Raw genomic sequence first — 20,049 nt, forward strand, 5'->3', positions numbered from 1 at the left:
GTTTGAGAATAACTACAGTTTATTAGTCTTTATTGTGCACAAGAGTAAGAGAGCATATATGAATGAGCTAATTTCTAGCTATAAGCCATTTAGTGCTATTATAAATGGCAGCCTTATGTGTAATTGCTGTCTGTGTATGTTTCCCATTTTGACCACACCACACAAATACTCTCACCAAAATTATCTGGAAAAAGGGAAGTTCTGTGTCTTCTGTGTCTGATCAACAAACTGTGGCAATGGCTACTAAAACTGAACCATTAGTCTCACCTACAATATGTCTGTTCAACTTGTGTAACTAGTGTAACCCTATGTCTTGTCTGCTCAGGTGTGGGATATTGTAGAGAAGTACGACACAGGTTGCACACCAGGAGGAGGGAACGATGGTATGGGTGTGTTCTACGATGCTGGGCTGTTGTTTGAGTCCAACACAGCTTTTGGGACTCCCTACAGACTAGGTGACACTACTTTCTACTACTTTCTCTTCCCTTCCAGAACATACCCCTCTTTAGGCTTTGCTATTTTACCACTGAAACATCCCTAATTACAGCAGGAAAAAGAGGGTGCAAAAGTTTGGGGTTCTCTTTCATAGTATTCATTTTAATGTCTCACTATAAGCCCCCTCACATATTCACAGACACACTAATATATCATAACGCGTCAGGGCCCTGCATTCATACTGTCACCAGATGTATGCCTGTACCACCCAATATAAAATAATTCTAAATTAATTTTGTTCAAAAAACAACTTCCACCGCCTACCATTGCTGTTCCGTCGGATTAGGGTGAAGAAAAAAAACAACCAGTGCAAGTATATTGAACAACGACGAGGTGCTAGTTGTTGACATTCTGTCCAAACCACATACATCTGAACAGTTTAAATTCATACGGATAAAAAAACTAAAACTGATATTAGGCCAACAATAAATCAAAATACATATTTGTTCAGTATGCCTCAAACATGACATCAAATCATGAAATTCATTCAAACAATTCAAGTATAATGGTTTCTAAGTCAAATAATATTCTTCAAACATGCCTCACTCTTATGAGACAGAAACGCATCCTTTAACCTTTCCTTATCTTAAAGAAAAAAAAAATCTTTAAGAGTAGCTGAATCTCCCCACCTTTGCATAATTTGGAGGGATTGACTTTATGACTGACTGTATTTAGCTATCACATGGATGGAGTGGATAGTATAGCCTATGTTAATATTTGTGGGTGTATTTATGAGTGAATGTGTGCATGTGTGAGAGAGAGAGTGAGTGAAAAGTTAATATTGGTGAGTGAATGTGTGTATGTGTGTGGTGTGTGTGAGAGAGTGCAGTGTTGTGTGTGTGTGTGTGTGTGTGTGTGTGTGCCTAGTTTTAATCCTCCTCCATGAAGTAGGCTACATGGTACGGTGCGTACTGCACAGCGAACTAAATAGGTATACATACGTAAATCACATGCCAAATCACTACTGGTCAAAAGATGAATGACTTGGGGGGGCCTCTAACTCCCCCAGCTAGATTGCGCCCCATGTAGGCTGAGTTCTTTGCAGCGGCCCGGGTTTAAATCCGACCTGCGGCCCTTTGCTGTGTGTCATTCCCTCTCTTTCTCTCCCCCGTTCCTGTCTATCCACTGTCACTATCGAATAAAAAATAATAAAAAAAGAGATGAATGACTAGTCCAGCTGAGCAGGCATCAAGAATGCCTTTCCAGTTCAATAAACCATGTAGTGCCATCTGACTCACACATCACAAGACAATGTTACAATGAATTAAATCATACCAAAGCATTGTATGGCTCAAGACTATGGCAATATAGTATTCACTAAAAATCACAAAGCACAATAGTAATTCTGAAACGTGATTGACTGAAGATACAACAATGCCATCACACAACACAGCTGAGTGCAGGTTGCAAAATATCATTCACTTAGTCAGCTGGCAACTTCACAAACTGCAAAAGCCAACATATACTGCACTTGACAACTAAGTCTCACACAGGCCTATAGCAGCATCACAAAATTATGATGCAATACGTCTGATATGCATGGCATTTCGATAAACTAAACAAAATATGTACATTATCTGGTCGCACTGTCACAACAGATTATATTAACCTACTCAATTTACAGATAGCATAATAGCTCTTACCTTTAGAAGTTCTAATTTCTTGTCTTTTCTTTGCAAAGTCGCAGATCAAATCCTCAACGCCAAGCTCCCTCAGCAGCTCGCTAAACCCTACTACAAATGCGTTGCTGTGTGTTGGTAGCACTTTACAGGCAACGCAAGTCTCCGTTCGTTTCTTCTTTGCCTGGTCAGATGTGTAATCCTTATAGACAAACTTTATTATTTTCGGTGCAAAGGGATCCATGACGTTAAATTAGTAGCTGTAGCCAGTCTCGTTTACTGCTGGTCTGCCGCGTCACTTGGTAATATTATAAATGGGTTCCCGGCCGCGCATTCAACAGCACCCAATCAGATCACCTAATCAAATTTTCTCATCTGTATATGGATTTTCTAAAATCGTAAAGTTAACTCCTCCTCAGTATCAGAAATACACACAAAGTCAAGTAATTTCAAGTCATTTGACTCAAGTCTAAGTCAAGTCTCAAGTCATGAATGTCAAGTCAAAGTCAAGTCGAGTCTTTTATGAAAGTTTATCAAGCAAGTCTCAAGTCCTAAAATTTCAAGTCAAGTCTAACTCGAGTCAAGTCATGTGACTCGAGTTAGACTTGAGTCTAGGATGTCTGGTGCATCCTGCTTGTATACTATTCCTCCCCTGATAGGTTCCTTGTGGGCACATTCCAGAGGTTGCAAAACATTATACAGTACAAAACTCAAGTCTAGTTCCAAACTGTTGGGTTCTGTTAAGGATCTTGTCTGTTGCGTTTCCAGAATTGAAATGCCCGGCCCCCAGCAGGAGAAAACGAGCTGCAACTATTATGGACATCACAACCAGCTTAGGTAAGAATCATAGCTCTAAACTACCCAATAACCACATACAGTCATCTTCTGTCATTGTCGTTGACTTTTACAATGCTTATCTTTGCCATGCTTTACATTAGTGGAAATATAAAAGTGAGAGGCTTTTTACTTCTTACGGCATTTACTTTATATGTCTATGTTCCTTCATACTGCTCCTTTCCATACTGAAGAGTGAGGGAGCCCTCATTTCTTGCAGGTTTTACCCTCCCTTTTCAATTTTTTTGTCCTAGGATAGTGTGTCACATGTTGTACTGATTGTAATTTTGCTCTATTTTATTAAAATTGATTTGACTAGAAAAATATTTTGTATTTATTAAATAAGAAATATAAAAAATTCTAACAGCTTTCCAGTTCACCATTCTTTTCGCCTCCATATCTTCTTAACACTGTCATTCCTCCACAACCCTCTTTCTTTCCAGTGAGTCAATATCAAGACCAACTCCAACGTGTCTGTTGTTTGGATGGCATGAGGAATACCCCCCTCTCATACACCTGTGAGAGGCGCAGCGAATACATCAGTGATGGTGCAGCCTGTGCCACAGCCTTCCTGCACTGCTGCAAGGAGATGGAAACCCTGCGAGCTGAGAGGAAGAAGGAAAGCCTCATACTGGCTCGCAGTAAGACACAGGGACATGGGATGGGGGGTAGCCCTGGGTTGTTATTCATGGTCATACTGCTAGTTAAAAACAGTCAAAATAGTAACATTTTTGATGACACTTTAGGTGAGGAGGATGACAGTTACATGGACAGCAGGGACATTAATTCTCGCACCGGGTTCCCTGAAAATTGGCTGTGGACAGACATCAAACTGCCTGCTTGCCCTCACAAAAACCCTAACTGGTAAGTCAACTAAAATATAGACACAAACAATACACTGATTACTTCATAATGACACCACTAGGATGTAGAGCTATTCTTTACCTCTCAAAGTGTTAAAACTTTTCTTTGTTTCAGTGACACCACAACATTGACGAAAAATGTTCCTTTGAAAGACTCAGTCACAACCTGGCAGTTCACTGGCATTAGTCTGTCAAAAACTCACGGTGAGGATACAGTAGTCTTGCATTGCCAGACCTTACTCCACAGCGCTGCGGAGGAGGGTCTGGCAAGTCCACGAAACATTCCAGGATGGGAGAAAAACGTGCTCTGTTTTCTTTGGCATTTCTTTTAACCAATCACAATCGTCTTGGGCAAATGAGTGAAATCGGAATTTCTTTTGGCAATGCAGTAATCCCGGAAGTGTAAAGTCGTGAATAGACTATGATTCAGTGACTTAACGATTTATTGTGCTGTAGTTGTGCATCTAGCCTTAAACCGCTCCCATCCCTTACATTTCACCCCCTCTCTATCTGTTTCATTGTTTTTTTGTCCCTCTCATCTTAAAGGAATCTGTGTTGGCGAGCCATTAGAGGTCATTGTCCGGAAAGAATTCTTCATTGATCTCAGGCTGCCGTACTCTGCTGTCCGTGGAGAACAGCTGGAAATTAAGGCAATCCTCCACAACTACAGCCCCGATCCTGCCACCGTAAGTCAGTGTAAAGCTGCAGACACACTAACCAGATGGCCGACCCTCAGCAGAAAAGGCAGTTGGACTGATCAGTCTCCCCGAGTTGGTCAAAAAAGTGCCTCGGAACACACCAAAGCGACGAGGCGTAATACGTCTCCATAACAGCAGGCGGCGCTAATCTGTATTGTTTACCAAAAATGAAAACCGGCAGCTGATCGGATAAACGCGTCATGTGGGTCTGGTTTCTCCGGAAATTCAAAGATAGACTGTCATGGCGGCTTGTTCAAAATAAGATCTCATATTGTACTAAAATAGTTCACGAAACGTGTTTCTGAAAACATTTTAAGCGAGGAAATAGGCCTTGCAGTTGCTGAATCTGTCTTCATTTCAGATCGACAAAAGTCGGTGTCAAAGATTTTCATCAGATTTTGAGAGACTCTAGTCAAGCTCATTCCGCTCGCCATTTCCGTGTTAGCACTCTACCAATCAGATGGGTCATTTGAGTTTGACTGGCAGCAGGGCCCACCCCACCGATTATACATGTCAAATCAGCCAAAATCAAGGCCGACAGCCCCTCGGACGGACGACGGGACGGAACACACCGAACAGACTCAAGTCACTGACCTCGCCAGTCCAATGGTCGATTATCGGCTTGGTGTGTCAGCGCCTTTACTCTGCTCTGGTGTTTCCAGTTCCAGACCATCCTCAGAGAACTGACGACCGTTAAGGCGATTGTGCAAGCAGCTTATAACGACATGTATTTATGTTTTTTGTTAGGCGTCAATTTTTAGCTGCTCACATGGTGGTCGGGCCCAGAACTGAGGCAACCTTACTGGTACTAATGTTTGGCGGCCTGTTTTAATTTTAGTTTTAGTCTAGTCTTTGTGTCCAGCTGTCATTTTTATTTTTATTAGTTTTAGTCACGTTCATACTCCTTTTATTCTCGTCAAGTTTCAGTTGACTATAAGTCTGAGCATTTTAGTGTTAATTTAGTCAGAATTATCCATGACTATTTTTGTCTAGTTTTAGTCGATGAAAACTGATAACATTTTAGTCTAGTTTTAGTCTACAAAAACTGACGACATTTAGACTAGTTTTAGTCTCTTTTTAGTAATGCAATTCTATTTAACCCAGTCAACATAGTATAAATACCTTGTAGTACAGACAAAACAAAAAAACTCTTTTAGCCAAACCCATTTCAAACAAGGTTATCTTATTATATTATTGTTACCTTATAGACTCAAGAATACATCCATCCCAGACACGGAAGACGCTCTGATTTGAATTTACAACATATTTATTTTACCAACCAAACATGTTAGAAGTACACACACATACATTTAATTAAAATAAAACAGCATCACATGACAATGCCAGGAAAAAAATAATACATTAAAGTTGTACCTCCTTGTGGCAAAGAAATCCTGAGCACTAGTTGGCTTGTCCATCTTCTTGGGTGGGACTTGCTTAACTGTTGCCATTTCTGGAATCTAGCACACAAATAGACACAATGGCAGGACAGATGCAGCCTCTGTAAAATCTAACTGTTGTAAATATTAAGTACCATAAATCCTTGCTATGATTTTTACCACAGTAAATCAACCTCTTAGTGAGTGACTTGACTGTCCGTAAAAGAAAAAAAAGTCTACATAATCAAAACAGAAGTGGTCTAAGCAGTAGTCTCAGGAGGCATGTTAATGCCAATACCATTTGTTTAAATGTATGTATTGGTCTAGAATAAAATATTCAAAGTCATGTTGTTGCCAAATTCAGATTGCTATGTGAATGACAAAACTAGCTACAGTATTTGGCCAACAAGGGATGCTTAGTACATATGGAGTCAGTCAGTCAGGTAGGAAGAACCCACTTTACCCACTCTCTCATGCAAACAAACAAACACACACACACACACACACACACACACACACACACACACACACACACACACACACACCAGATAGTCGTTTTCAGCTCCAGTAGCTAACGTTTAAAGCAAACGTTAAAATGAGACACATTAACCACAGCATCATGAGTTGGCATTAGCTTTCTAAAATAGAAAGTAACGTTACGTTTATGTCTTGACTTATCTCAATTTCTTACTTCCAAATGTCGTTACCAAAGATGAACCTGGCTGGCCGGTCATCGGTCCCTTTCTCTGTCAGACTTTTTTGTCGTTTACGCTAGCTAACTCACCGCAGTTGCATATTCTAAATAATGCTGCGAGTAGGACTTAAGAAGTAACGTCATCTGCGACAAAATAACGTTATAACATTTTGACGTTGCACGCACACACTCCTGGTCGCTCTTTGAGGTCTTCAAGCCAGGAGCTCTTAATTGTTCCTAGAACACATTTTAAAACAAGAGGTGATCGTGCATTTTCGGTGGTGGCCCCAGGGCTCTGGAACTCTCTCCCTTTAGCCTTGAGAGCTTTGGATTCTCTGGAAACCTTTAAAAAACACCTGAAGACTCATCTTTTTAGACAAGCATTTTATTAGCCATATAGCTTTGTATGTGTTGTCTTTGCTCTGTTTTTGTTTTACTGTAAAGCACTTTGTGACCCCTTTTGTCTGTGAAAGGTGCTATATAAATAAAGTGTTCTTACTACTTACTTACGTTATAACATTTTGTCTCATCTCGTTTTGGTCAACAAAAATGAAGAGACATTTTAGCAATAGATAAAAAAACATTTAGTCTCGTTTTTATTCATCAACAATATTGCATTATACATTTAATTATAGTCATTGTCACATGACCAGCATTTATGTTGCTTCTCGTTTCGTTTTCGTCATGACATGATAAAGGTTCGTTGACGACGATATTTTGTCATAATTTTTGTTGACGAAAACAACACTAACTAGTACTAATGTATACAGTGTGTTTTCCATTCTTCTGAGCATCAAGCATTACATTTCTTTAAATTAGGGATGCATCATTGTTAGGTGACCTAAAATAAAACTGATGATTACGATCCTACTATTCACTCCATTGGGTTTTTATCTTTAAAAACTGCACATACTTCAGTCTCTTTCTCCATCTTTGTCTCGTTTTCAAGGTGCGTGTGGATCTGACTGATGAGGAGCATGTGTGCAGTTCAGCCTCTAAACGTGGAAGGTATCGCCAGGAGGTTAAAATGGGGGCCCAAACTACACTAGCTGTACCCTTCATCATTATTCCCATGAAAGAAGGAAAATATAGCATTGAGGTCAAAGCATCTGTTAAAGATTCTTCCCTCAATGATGGAATCATGAAGAAGCTGCTGGTGGTGGTAAGAAAAACAGACTCCATCTAGGGGGTTTGAAGCTTATTTATACCATATAAGAACTGTTCTCTTAAATGTTCAACCTGCAATAAAAAAGTTAAACTTTACATTTACAACGTTATGGTTGGAATGTACAGTATGTGCGGCTACTTTCAGGCTGTTGCCACCAATTTGGACAGATGTTCAGCTGGGATGTTGTATGCAGCCACTTGCTTGATTTGTCTGGGCTATCCAAAATCACTCCATCCAATCCATTTTATGACACGACAACGCTGTGGTTTTGGTTAGGTTTAGGCAGAAAAACGACTTGGTTAGGTTTAGGAAAATAACCATGTTTTGTGTTAAAAATTTGGGTTAAAATAAGTATTGGGGGTACAACTACAAATTCTTCCTTGTGGTTACAATAAAAACCATGAGTTAAAGGTTAGGGAATTATTGTTGTTACGTGTGGAAAAAAACATTGACTGCCACCGGTTGGAAACAGTAAACCAAGAGCAAACTCTTGTGTTAATTAAATGAATCAGTCATCAGACAGATAAGATTGCTACAAAATAGTTGTTATTTCTAATGTTTGTCCTCACTGTTGTTTTTTTCAGCCTGAAGGCGTACTGGTTAAATCTTCTCAGATTATACTCATAGACCCCACTACTAAAGGTGTAGGTGAGTTTACCCATTACTTAGCCACATAATGTAGTCATTTAGTAATGTTTTTAACATTCTCTACCTGATCCCCCAACTTTCCCACTGTTTCTCCCTTTAGCTGGTAAACAAGAAGTAACTCTCAACAGTGGAATTCCTATAAAATATTTGGTCCGAAACACACCTACTAGCACACATATCTCTGTGACAGGTAAGATATTATGTTATATTTGGGTTATGTCATACAGTGCCTGTACAATGCACTTTTGCATGGGTTTAAATTGTTGTGTGTGGTGTATGTTTTGTGTGTGTAGGGAAAAATCAAGTTCATCGTTTGGTGAGGACCGTTAACGCGGACGCTGTGAGTTCTATGATCGTCCAGCCCAGTGGCTGTGGAGAGCAGAACATGGTCAGCATGACCCTACCAGTCATTGCAATCATATATTTGGACAAAACCAACCAGTGGGAAAAAGTGGGCCATGAGAAACGTGAAGTAGCCCTCCAATACATCAACGACGGTGGGCTCAAAGATGTATTTATTTGCACACATACCAGAAATCTTAATAATTGATTGATTCCCCTCCGTGTGGGATTTTAAAGCTTCTGATTGGTAGAATTGATATCAAAAAGGCAGTGTGGTAGACAGTAATGTATGTTATATCCTTGCCCCACATACACAAGCTAGGGACACTGAGAATTAATAGTCTGAATGCAAAACATAGACTCATAGACCATGTTTTAACCAGGGTTGTCAGTACAAACAAAAACCTATGCCAGCAGAATCATTCGAAAGATGCTATAATCACAGAATGTAACAGGACTTCTCAAACTAGTTGTGTGTTGTTTGTGTCCAGGCTACCTGAATCAGCTTGTCTTCCTTAAAGATGATGGGTCTTTTTCTGCTTGGCCGGATCAAAAGAGCAGCACCTGGTGAGGCATCCAAACATCCTTGAACTCATATGTAATTGTTTGCACATCCTCCTCTAACTTAGATTCTGACAATGTGAGGATGGTGTTTGTCATGTGTGAATGAATGAAACTAAGCTTCCTCTCCTCTCTAAGGCTGACAGCTTATGTTGCCAAGGTGTTTGCCATGGCAAACCATCTGATGGCAGTGCAAAGTCAACACATCTGTGACGCCATCAAGAGTCTGATTCTCAAAGCACAGCAACCTGACGGCTCGTTTAAAGAAGTTGGACTGATTATCCATGGAGAGATGATTGTGCGTGCACTGATTTCATTGACATCTAATCTTAATCTGGTGCTACAAAAACAGCTGATCGAGATGAATACAATTACATATATGAGTATGAACAAATATGTGTGTGTATGTGTGTGTGTGTGTGTGTGTGTGTAGGGTGATGTGGCAGGCGAAAATTCAGATGCCTCCATGACAGCATTCTGCCTCATTGCCATGCAGGAGACTCGCAAAATATGTTCTGCCAGTGTTCATGTGAGTACTTCATCTGCAAACAATGTTTTCTCTTTTTCCCTCACCTCTTTCATTTCTTCATTTACTGACTCCACACTACTGTTGAGCAACACAAATGTGTTAATCATCTTGTTAATCATGTGTTAGTCATCTTAGTCTTAACATTATCATTAGCCACTTAAGTTAATGTATTTGGGTAATGATGTGCTCTTTGGCCTTGGAATTAACATTTAGTTACCACTTTAGGTAATGTTACACAGACATGCTAGCGATTGCAGCCTATGTTAGACCAGATAAAGACATGGTTTTGTTGATTCCTTAAATTTTTCTCTTGTTTCTTTAGTTTTAGAATTGTTAAAAAAAACTGCTTGTATGAAGACTGTCGCTCCTACCACATTCCCATACTGGATCAAAAGGTCCCCAGCTCCCTAGAGCGAGGGGTTTAGTGAATGGTCAATTTTGCTAAAATGATTCTTTTGAAACAGTTGAAACATTCAAATTGGAGTGAAATTTGCTAATAAAGTTTGTATTATAAAAAGTGACCCCTCAGTCTACATCTACATTACATCTTTTAAATAATGTAGAAGATTAACAAATGCATCCCATTTTCACAACACGGACACCTCTTTGACACAAGTGGTGCTTAACGAGGCCTCGTTTTTCTCGGTTTGATTGTTGACATGTCGAAGCGAGGCACCAAAATATCTTGCTGCCTTTCAATCCAGTCTCAGCTATTGTCCACGGTTAAAATGATACAGCATTCCTGAACAGAAGTGGATATATTTTAAATAGATTCACTACTGTTATCTGACCCTGTTTTTTCCTTCTGTCCAGGGTCTGCTAGGCAGTATAGCCAAAGCAGTGAAGTATCTGCAAAAGATTCTGCCCAACCTCACCAACCCATATGCTGTTGCCATGACGTCATATGCCCTGGCCAATGAAAACAAACTGAACAAGCGGCTCCTCTACAAGTTTGTTGCCCCAGGTATCGTCACACAGCAACACTCTTAAATTAAAATTCAGAAACAGAATATATGGTGTGATAAATAGATTAAAAAATACCACACATCCACAAATAATAACTGTAATAGTGGTATTAAAACCCAACATATCAAAAATATGTTTGAGGTATTTTAGAAAAAGTGTCTTATTTTCATAGATTCTCCACCAGAACTGATGTTATTTTTCAGCCATATAATGTCCTGCTTAGTACATTGGTAAGAATCTTTCAATAACAAATCTTAAGTATCAAATTTTAATCTCTCAAATATTTACATCTAAGGTAGCATAATAACAATGATTAGCAGTAGTACTTCTCAATACCGAAAAGAGCAGACACAATATGGGATTTTAGCTATGCATTGAATTCAACTATCTTTAACTAAGAACAGGTACTTTGGTAGATTTCGGGTGCTGTTCTATGCTCCCTAATGCAACACTGTGAATTGGCTTTAGAATAATAGATATATAGATAGATAGATAGATAGATAGATAGATAGATAGATAGATAGATAGATAGATAGATAGATAGATAGATAGATAGATAGATAGCACTTTATTGTCCGTGTACACAGAAATTTGTCTTGCAATACAAGCTCCAACAATCACCACACAACAACCTAAAAACAAAAGCTAAAAACATATAGGCATCAATAAAACATAGATACTTAATTAATATAAGGGGGGCCCTGCCCTGCAAGAGTGGTCTTAAATAGCCATACATATATAGATAAAGGTAAAATTACATAAAAGTAAAAATAGGGAGAACTATCACTTCTTTGCTTTCCTGTGTTGATTCAGCAGAGATATTGACAGAGGAACAAATGAGTGTTTATATTTGTTCTTTCTGCAGTCTGGGACCCTAAAGCATCTCCCGGAGGGCAGGAGTTGGTACTCCCCATGCAACACATGGGAAGAGTCCTGGGAGATTTTGTCAGCCAGTCTGACGGTGTGCAATACGTGGCTTTCAGTGAACGCGTTCTCCACTGAATGTCCCACCTCAGAACAAACCCTTTTGTTCCAAATTGGTGGGACATTCAACGAGAGCTTTTCTGCCATATATGGTATGCTCATGAATATTTAGATGAGCTGCGCGCTGATTGGTTGTACACAGACACAGGACTGCCCCGCAGCACACACACACACACACACACACACACACACACACACACACACAAAACTGCCCGGCGCACAGCACAGAACAGCACATACACACACACACACACACACACACACACACACACACACACACACACACACACACACACACAGGCACATAGACACAGGCATACACTGTCTGTTAATGTTACCTATAGACTTCCTAGACACTTTCATTACAACTAGTGTTGACGTTACCCTTCGAACATAAAAAACCTCCACCGAGAAATCACAACTCACCTGTAGCTAGTGTCTCAGCACGGGGACATTTAGCGGAGAGTGAAGCCCTGCAGGCACGTCCTCTGCGCCGCTGCATCACTGCGCCGCTGCGCCGAGATCCAAAAGTCCCGCTCCATTGTCCGATATCTACTCGTTCTTTTCCGTTGTACAGCCTGGAACACTGCATTTACGACGTGGTTCATTTTCAATATCCTTGAAAAACTTCCAAACTTTATTCTTTCTAAAGTACACAGCGCAGCTTGCAGCTAAGCTCGTGTGTGAGATCCTGACAGAGCTCCAGCTCATAGCGGGTCTGTGAAGGTGGAGAGGCCGACTGGGAGGGCAGCAAACCCGGGAGGCAGCCGTCACATCAGATTGTGGAGCTTCCAAATTTGCAATGAGCCATCAATTTTCGTAAAATGGCCCATATTTGAGCTCTACATAGTTGATTTCTCGCATTAAAAAAGTCTTAGAAGTGAATTTAGTCATGAAATAGCAGACGAACAATGTATACAATTTCTGAGATCTACGCAACCTATGATTCAGAAGACTAACTGGCCTCAGATCAGTGGGCTATGTAAATTATGGGGCGTGACAAAGGTAGAGCCAAATAAGGTACAGCCACCGAGTTGATATCAAGTAGTAGCTTTGTTGAGATTCGCCCGTTTTCAGCAGCAGTTTCAAATTGTGAGATTTGCATAGGAAAGAGGTGTCAATGGGACTTTGAGGTTCTCTGTATGACTATTTTACCCACCAAACTGTCGTAATTCAACTATGACAAGGTCATTCTATCAACCCTTTAAAATTCTTTAAAGTAAGCAGATTTTACTTTATTTTGTATTTTATCTCTATACAATTCAATATTTAAGATGAGGAAGTGGGGAATTATTAGTGAATTAACCTTGTTTCAGGTAAAGCATAGTATTATAAAGATTTTTGTGTATGTCTTCCTCAGGGTTGTCCCATTGGCCGACACATAATGGAGACGTTTACACACGGGAGGCCACAGCTTACGCTCTTCTCGCTCTGGTCAAGGCCAAGGTGAGCATGTACACTTGAGTATGTCTAATCAGGACTCTGACAGAAAACATACAACTGAGTCCTCATCCATGCTACCTCACTTTAAAGGTGCTGACACACAGCCGATTACACACAGCCGATTATCGGCCGTTGGACAGTCTGGCGAGGTCAGTGACTCGAGTCTGTTCGGTGTGTCCCGTGCCGTCGTCCGGGGGCTGTCGGCGTTCATTTTGGCCGACCTGACATGTTCATTCGTCGGCAGGGCAGTCGGGACTGACCTGGAAATGGCGAGCAGAATGAGGTGACTAGAGTCTCTCAAAATCTGACGAAAATCTTTTAAACTGACCTTTGTTGAGCTGAAATGAAGACAGATTCAGCAACTGCATGGCCTATTTCCTCGCTTAAAATGTTTTCAGAAACATGTTTCAGTGAACTATTTTAGTACAATATAAGATCGTATTCTGAACGGCCGCCATGACAGTCTGGCTTTGAATTTCCGGAGAAAACAAACCCATGTGACGCGTTCGTCCAATCAGCTGCCGGTTTTCATTTCTTGGGCAATAATACAGATTAGCGCCGCCTGCTGTTATAGAGATGTATTATGTCTTGTCTCGTCTCGTCTCGTCTTGTTGTTGGTGTGCACTTTTTGCACACGGGGAGACTGATCATTTTGACTGGCTTTTCTGTCAACGGTCGGCCGTCTGGTCAGTGTGTAAGCAACTTAAGGGTAGTGGGTTTGCAAACAAAAGTCGGTGAAAGTATCTCTCAGTGTAACTGCCTCAGTTTTACACTTTTTAAGTAACCATATTTTTCCAGTTATTAATTTGGCTCATGTTACATTACTGGTGACCACTTCACAGAGCCCTTTATGATTATATATATATATATATAGAAAGCATTTTTCTTCCCATTTTTGCAATGACTTAGTATTGAGTTGACTTATAGACAGATCCAGTTCAAAGTACCTCTTATCAGTACATAAGCTGCTAAAACAAACCTGTTCTACTACGGTCCTTGGTCCTGGAACGGTCTGCAGGCCAAGCTAAAACTTGAGACACTTATCTCTTTAAATTATTTTAAACTTAAACTTGAAATCATTTTTGTGGTGTATTGTTGCTATTGTGATTTATTGTTGTTGGATACTGCTATGTGACCTTTTCATGGCCAAAAAGAGGTTTTAATCTTAATGTGACTTCCTAGAAAAATAAAGGTTTATATATATATATATATATATATATAATATATATATATATGTATATATATATATATATATATATATATATATATGTATATATATATATATATATATATATATATATATAAAGCCTTTATTTTTCTAGGAAGTCACATCACACCTTTCATGGCCAAAAAGAGGTTTTAATCTTAATGTGACTTCCTAGAAAAATAAAGGTTTATATATATATATATATATATACAGTACAGGCCAAAAGTTTGGACACACCTTCTCATTCAGTGAGTTTCCTTTTTCTTTTAATGACTATTTACATTGTAGATTCTCACTGAAGGCATCAAAACTATGCATAAACACATATGGAATTATGTACTTAACAAAAAAGTGTGAAATAACTGAAAACATGTCTTATATTTTAGATTCTTCAAAGTAGCCACCCTTTGCTTTTTTATTAATAAGGGAAAAAATTTCACTAATTAACCCTGACAAAGCACACCTGTGAAGTGAAAACCATTTCAGGTGACTACCTCATGAAGCTCATTGAGAGAACACCAAGGGTTTGCAGAGTTATCAAAAAAAGCAAAGGGTGGCTACTTTGAAGAATCTAAAATATAAGACAAGTTTTCAGTTATATCACACTTTTTTGTTAAGTACATAATTCCATATGTGTTCATTCATAGTTTAGATGCCTTCAGTGAGAATCTACAATGTAAATAGTGATGAAAATAAAGAAACACATTGAATGAGAAGGTTTGTGTCAAACGCCTTTTAAATATATATATATATATATATATATATATATATATATATATATATATATATATATATATATATATATATATATATATATATCATGACATAGTTATAAAACAAGGGACTGATTTGAACATCTTGCTCTGCATAATCACACAATAATGACATGAATGTGGCAAAAACAAAGTCATGTAGTTTGTCATTGTTTGCTTTTATCATACAAGTTTCAAGTTTCTGCTGTTTGATTGTGTCATAATCAAGGTTATCATAGTTTTGCATTTTTCATTAGTTTTTATTTTATTTCATTTTGACTTTTTGTTTCAAATTCAGTTTAGTTTTAATTAGTTTTTAAACTGGGTTTGCTAGTTTAGTAACATTTTTATTTTGTGAAAATGCTTAGTTTTAGTTTAGTTTTTATTAGTTTTAGTTTAGTTTTTATTAGTTTTAGTGTTAGTTTTAGTCTTTTTTGTAATATGGGTTATTTGTCAGGGGCAAGATTCAAAAAGGTCAGAAAAAGTATTGTGTAATAATAACTCAACAAAAACATCATACAATTTTAGAAATATGTATTCACAATGTATTCAACAACAATAACACCGGTACATTAAATGTCCTGCGGTTGTCTCCGTCATGCTGCCAGGCCCTGTACCAATACAAAGCTAACCAATACCGGGGTTAGCTTCTGTTTCGGGGAAAGGAGGCTTTGCATTCTCCTTTACCTTGTTAAGGTAAGCTAGGTTACACTCCTTGTGCACGCTTCTCAAATGTACTTTCAAATTCGTGGGATTTTTCTCTTTAGTAAATTGTCTACACATTTTACCACCTTCCACTGCAAGGCACTTGCTTTTATCTGACACTGATAATCAAATAGGACTCTGCTGCTTTCTTCCAACTTTCGGTACCGCCCTGATGCCAGGCGAGAGGCATGGACTATGTTGTGTTCAATTTGACATGGAATGTTGGAATATCTGGGTTCCCAAGTTTTTTGTAATGCCTTGTTTTTATTTTTATTTCAGTTAACGACAATTTTTTTCCCCACCTAGTTTTCGTTATTTCGTTAGTTGTCGTTAACAATTATAACCTTGGTCACATGGGCGTAAATCTCATTTAACAAAAAATTTCTGAAGAGCAATTTTTGAAGGGGACACAAATAATACAGCCACAATTATACTTGTAAAGGATATGTGTACACAGAGGAAAGCCTTAACACTATCATTAGTGTAGCATGGAGATTGTACCATTATCCTTCTTTTCAGTGTTTCTCTTGATTCAATGAAAAAGCTGGCTAAATTGACCAAAGTATTCTTCTTTAAAACCATTAATTTATTTTTAAGTTTACAATCAAGCCACAAAAGTGTCCCCATATAAAAGAAATACAATGCTTTTGTACACGTGTTAAATTAGCTGATCATAATGTATATTTGTGAGCTACTGGTAAAGCTCATCTGCTAACCCTGACAGCCACACACCTCCAAAAATATGAACTAAACTCAACACACTTACCTGAGACTCTACACCTGACTGTCCCTGGTCTCCCTGTTCCTCAGTTCTTTCTTTCTCCTTTGCCTGTGACATAGCGACGTTAGTATTTCCATAAGTACCTATTCTTATAAAGATGTTACCAAATTGTCTTTATATGAGGACTTATTGTACTGATGTTTTGGTGTACTGAAAAAGGATCTTATGTCTGTTTTTGTTTTCTCTCTCAGTTTATCTGGTTAACAACAACACAAATCTCAGATGTCTGTGAGTTAGGTTCATAGGTTCACCACGTGGTCATATTATAATTATAAAATGATCTTGCGTCCTCCACGTTTCGTCTGGGACATAGGATATATATTTAACTGCAGCAAACCTACCGATCTGCCACTTAACATTATATTGAGCAAAACACAACTGTAGATCTTCAATATTAACCCTAATATCAGTTCACAAACATAACTTTAGGCTTATCGCTGTGTTAACGCTAGTTGTAGTGGGTGCATTTCTATCCAACAAGCTATTAAACACCTTCACTCCCGTGGTCCGCCGGACTTGTGTGTGTGTAAAGCATGCAGTGGACCAAACCACTGTTTATTTTTTTTTGTTTATTTATTGAGGATCCCATTAGCTGAAAGTCTATGCAATCAGCTAGTCTCCCTGGGGTCCATTCTAAAAAATAATTACATTACATTACAACAACAATATACACATTTCAATCATAACAAAATCGCATATACACATTTCATATCTATACATACATACACAAACACATACATACATACAATATAGTTTCCATTCATAGTAGGACTAAATATTAATACAATATTAATATAATTACTTTAATCAAAACATATAAAAACCTACATCAACACAAAACATCTAAGATTTCTTTTAAATGACTGCTTATTACAAAGCTGACACACTTCAATAGGAATGTTATTCCAGATGACAATAGCTCTATACAGGACAGTTTTCATCATAAAATTTGTTTTTGGATAAGGGATTGTTATATGACCAGTATTTGCCTTTCTAGTGTTATGATTATGCACAGAGTTGCAATACACTAATTGATTAGTGACATTGATTTTCATTGTCAATGTGTTATATATCATAGTACCTAAAGTAACTGTTATTCTTTGGTGTAAAGTGAGCCATGAAAGAGTGGAATACATCTGATCTCTACTTGTTTTAATTGAGCAGCCCAGTACAAGTCTCGCTGCTTTATTTTGCGCGACCTAAATTTTAGTTAAGTCCTTTTTAGTTGCAGAGGACCACACCTCGGTGCAATATGACAAATGACATAATATTAATGACTCTGTTATTATTTTTAAAGTTTCCTGATTTACATATTGACATTTCTTTGTTATTGCAATGCCACATCCTATTCTGTTAACAATTGTATTTATGTATTTTCTGTGAGGCAAAGGAGGGGGGACTAAAAATGTGTCTAAACTTAAAAAGCATTTTTGGGGGTTTGTATTGTTTTACTACTTACACAGATATTTTAAGTATACATTATTATGTTATTCACAATACACAGCATGGTTTTTAATGATATTTCTAGGTGGGGACAACCCTTAGATGGGGGGGGGGCAGTCCTGACCCCCCCCCGACCCCTGGGATTTACGCCTATGCTTGGTCATAATACAAACACATGATTTAAAAGCTCTATGGTAGGCTTTGGAAAACTGGCAGATTACAGTCTAAAGTATAACTGTAAAAGAATCAGGACTTATCTCTAGTTATACTGAAGTTATCAAAGTTAAGTCAACCACAGACCATTTCAACCACTGACTTGCCTTCTGCTAATAAAGGCATTTGAAGACGCCAGCCCTATTGTGAATTGGCTCACCACCGAGATGGAGACTGACGGAGGCTATGGATCAACTCAGGTAACACAGACCACTCTCTTCATCTTGATACCTGCAGCTTATGTTAGCTCATAACCTATATTTCTTCTAAATCTTGTTCCTGTCCTTCACTCTTTCTCTCTCTAGGCTACCATAATGGTGTACCAGGCTTTAGCGGAGTACTGGACTAGTATTGACGATCAATCTGGGCACGTTCTGAATATGCAGATCTTCTTGGACCCAACCACTGACTCGTTCATCTTCCAGGACAACAGCGACATCAGAACATCTAAAGTGAGAAGACACACAAACAAACTCATAGTGGCTCATTAATATCATCATGCCTGATGTTTTCTGTATGTTTTTTTTTGCGGATGCCTGTGTGTGTGTGTGTGTGTGGGTGTGTGTGTGTGTGTGTCTGTGTGTGTGTGTGTGTGTGTGTGTGTCTGTGCGTGTGTGCGTGCATGTGTGCGTGCATGTGTGCTTGCATATTTAAATCCACCAGATCAACGGTATAAACCAGAATGTAAAAGTAATTGCCACGGGCACAGGGGAAGCAACGGTGACAGTAAGTACAATTTGTCATTGTTCTGAGTTTTATCATCTGTTGTGACAGGTGACCTACAGTATTTTACAGTAATTTTGTATTTCTGAATCATTTTGTCTCATTTTGTGAAACAGTAAGGATTCTGACCAGCTAACCTAACGTAGCTGTTAGCTTAGTTGTTGTAAAAACAGCAGGGCAGGACAGAACATTTAAATACACCACCAAATTTAAGCACAGTAGAACTGAATAGTTTCCCTTTTTAGCCCCGCCCAACCTAAATGTTGGCAGGTATCCTGTAAAGACAAATGTAAAACAGAGTGTATGTTTACAGTTTACAGAGTTTGTATGCATAAATACTAAGCTAACATTATGTGACAGAGACATAGAAAATGTTTCTATAAGTTCCCTAAAATAAAAGAATCAACCTGAAAATTAGCATTGTATTTCTCCATTATTGTGTCCTTTTTGAATCTCTGTAAAGACCAAAGACTTATTTTAGATATTATTAATGTAGATGTCTATCAGTTCATCACATATACAGCACTTTTATCTGTCTGACAGATGGTGTCGCTGTATTACGCTCTGCCTAAAGAAAAGGACAGTGACTGTCAGAAGTTTAACTTGTCAGTGCAGCTGCTCCCAGGTAATTTGGTACCCTCTCTGTTGTTGTTTTTTCTTCTGCCAAGTACTTTACCTTATGAGAAACAAATAAACAAAATATTCAACTACTCAATAAATTATTTTGCTCCTGCAGAGAAAATGGATGAGGATGAGAACATATACAAGCTCAGAATAGAGGTTATGTAAGTATAATCAAGATGTCATACTGACAGTTACATTAACATGGGCATTTATGACCAGCTAGCCCCTGCATTACCCTTTTCTGTTATTTAATTATTCTGTCCATTCTATGTGCAGGTATAAGGACAATGACAGTGATGCAACCATGTCAATCCTGGATATTGGCTTGCTAACTGGCTTCACCGTTAACACAAATGACCTGGACTTAGTAAGAACTTG

The 20,049-nt window shown here is 38.5% G+C and overlaps 1 protein-coding gene across 1 annotated transcript in view; it reads left to right on the top strand.

The window, feature by feature from the left end:
- Positions 1–20,049, top strand: part of LOC120560388 (complement C3-like) — a 45,472-nt gene that overhangs the window by 18,025 nt on the left and 7,398 nt on the right. Inside the window, exons 16-36 of the mRNA XM_039803248.1 lie at positions 326–455; positions 2,883–2,951; positions 3,392–3,589; positions 3,695–3,812; positions 3,927–4,015; positions 4,358–4,497; positions 7,532–7,744; positions 8,335–8,398; positions 8,499–8,588; positions 8,692–8,895; positions 9,232–9,307; positions 9,440–9,599; positions 9,735–9,830; positions 10,644–10,794; positions 13,141–13,226; positions 18,447–18,524; positions 18,630–18,776; positions 18,988–19,050; positions 19,591–19,672; positions 19,784–19,832; positions 19,948–20,038. Coding sequence (XP_039659182.1) covers positions 326–455; positions 2,883–2,951; positions 3,392–3,589; positions 3,695–3,812; positions 3,927–4,015; positions 4,358–4,497; positions 7,532–7,744; positions 8,335–8,398; positions 8,499–8,588; positions 8,692–8,895; positions 9,232–9,307; positions 9,440–9,599; positions 9,735–9,830; positions 10,644–10,794; positions 13,141–13,226; positions 18,447–18,524; positions 18,630–18,776; positions 18,988–19,050; positions 19,591–19,672; positions 19,784–19,832; positions 19,948–20,038 — 2,394 coding nt within the window. The remainder of the gene's footprint in view (positions 1–325; positions 456–2,882; positions 2,952–3,391; positions 3,590–3,694; positions 3,813–3,926; positions 4,016–4,357; positions 4,498–7,531; positions 7,745–8,334; positions 8,399–8,498; positions 8,589–8,691; positions 8,896–9,231; positions 9,308–9,439; positions 9,600–9,734; positions 9,831–10,643; positions 10,795–13,140; positions 13,227–18,446; positions 18,525–18,629; positions 18,777–18,987; positions 19,051–19,590; positions 19,673–19,783; positions 19,833–19,947; positions 20,039–20,049) is intronic.

Source organism: Perca fluviatilis, chromosome 1 (assembly GCF_010015445.1).
Source record: "Perca fluviatilis chromosome 1, GENO_Pfluv_1.0, whole genome shotgun sequence".
NCBI classification, from domain to species: domain Eukaryota; kingdom Metazoa; phylum Chordata; class Actinopteri; order Perciformes; family Percidae; genus Perca; species Perca fluviatilis.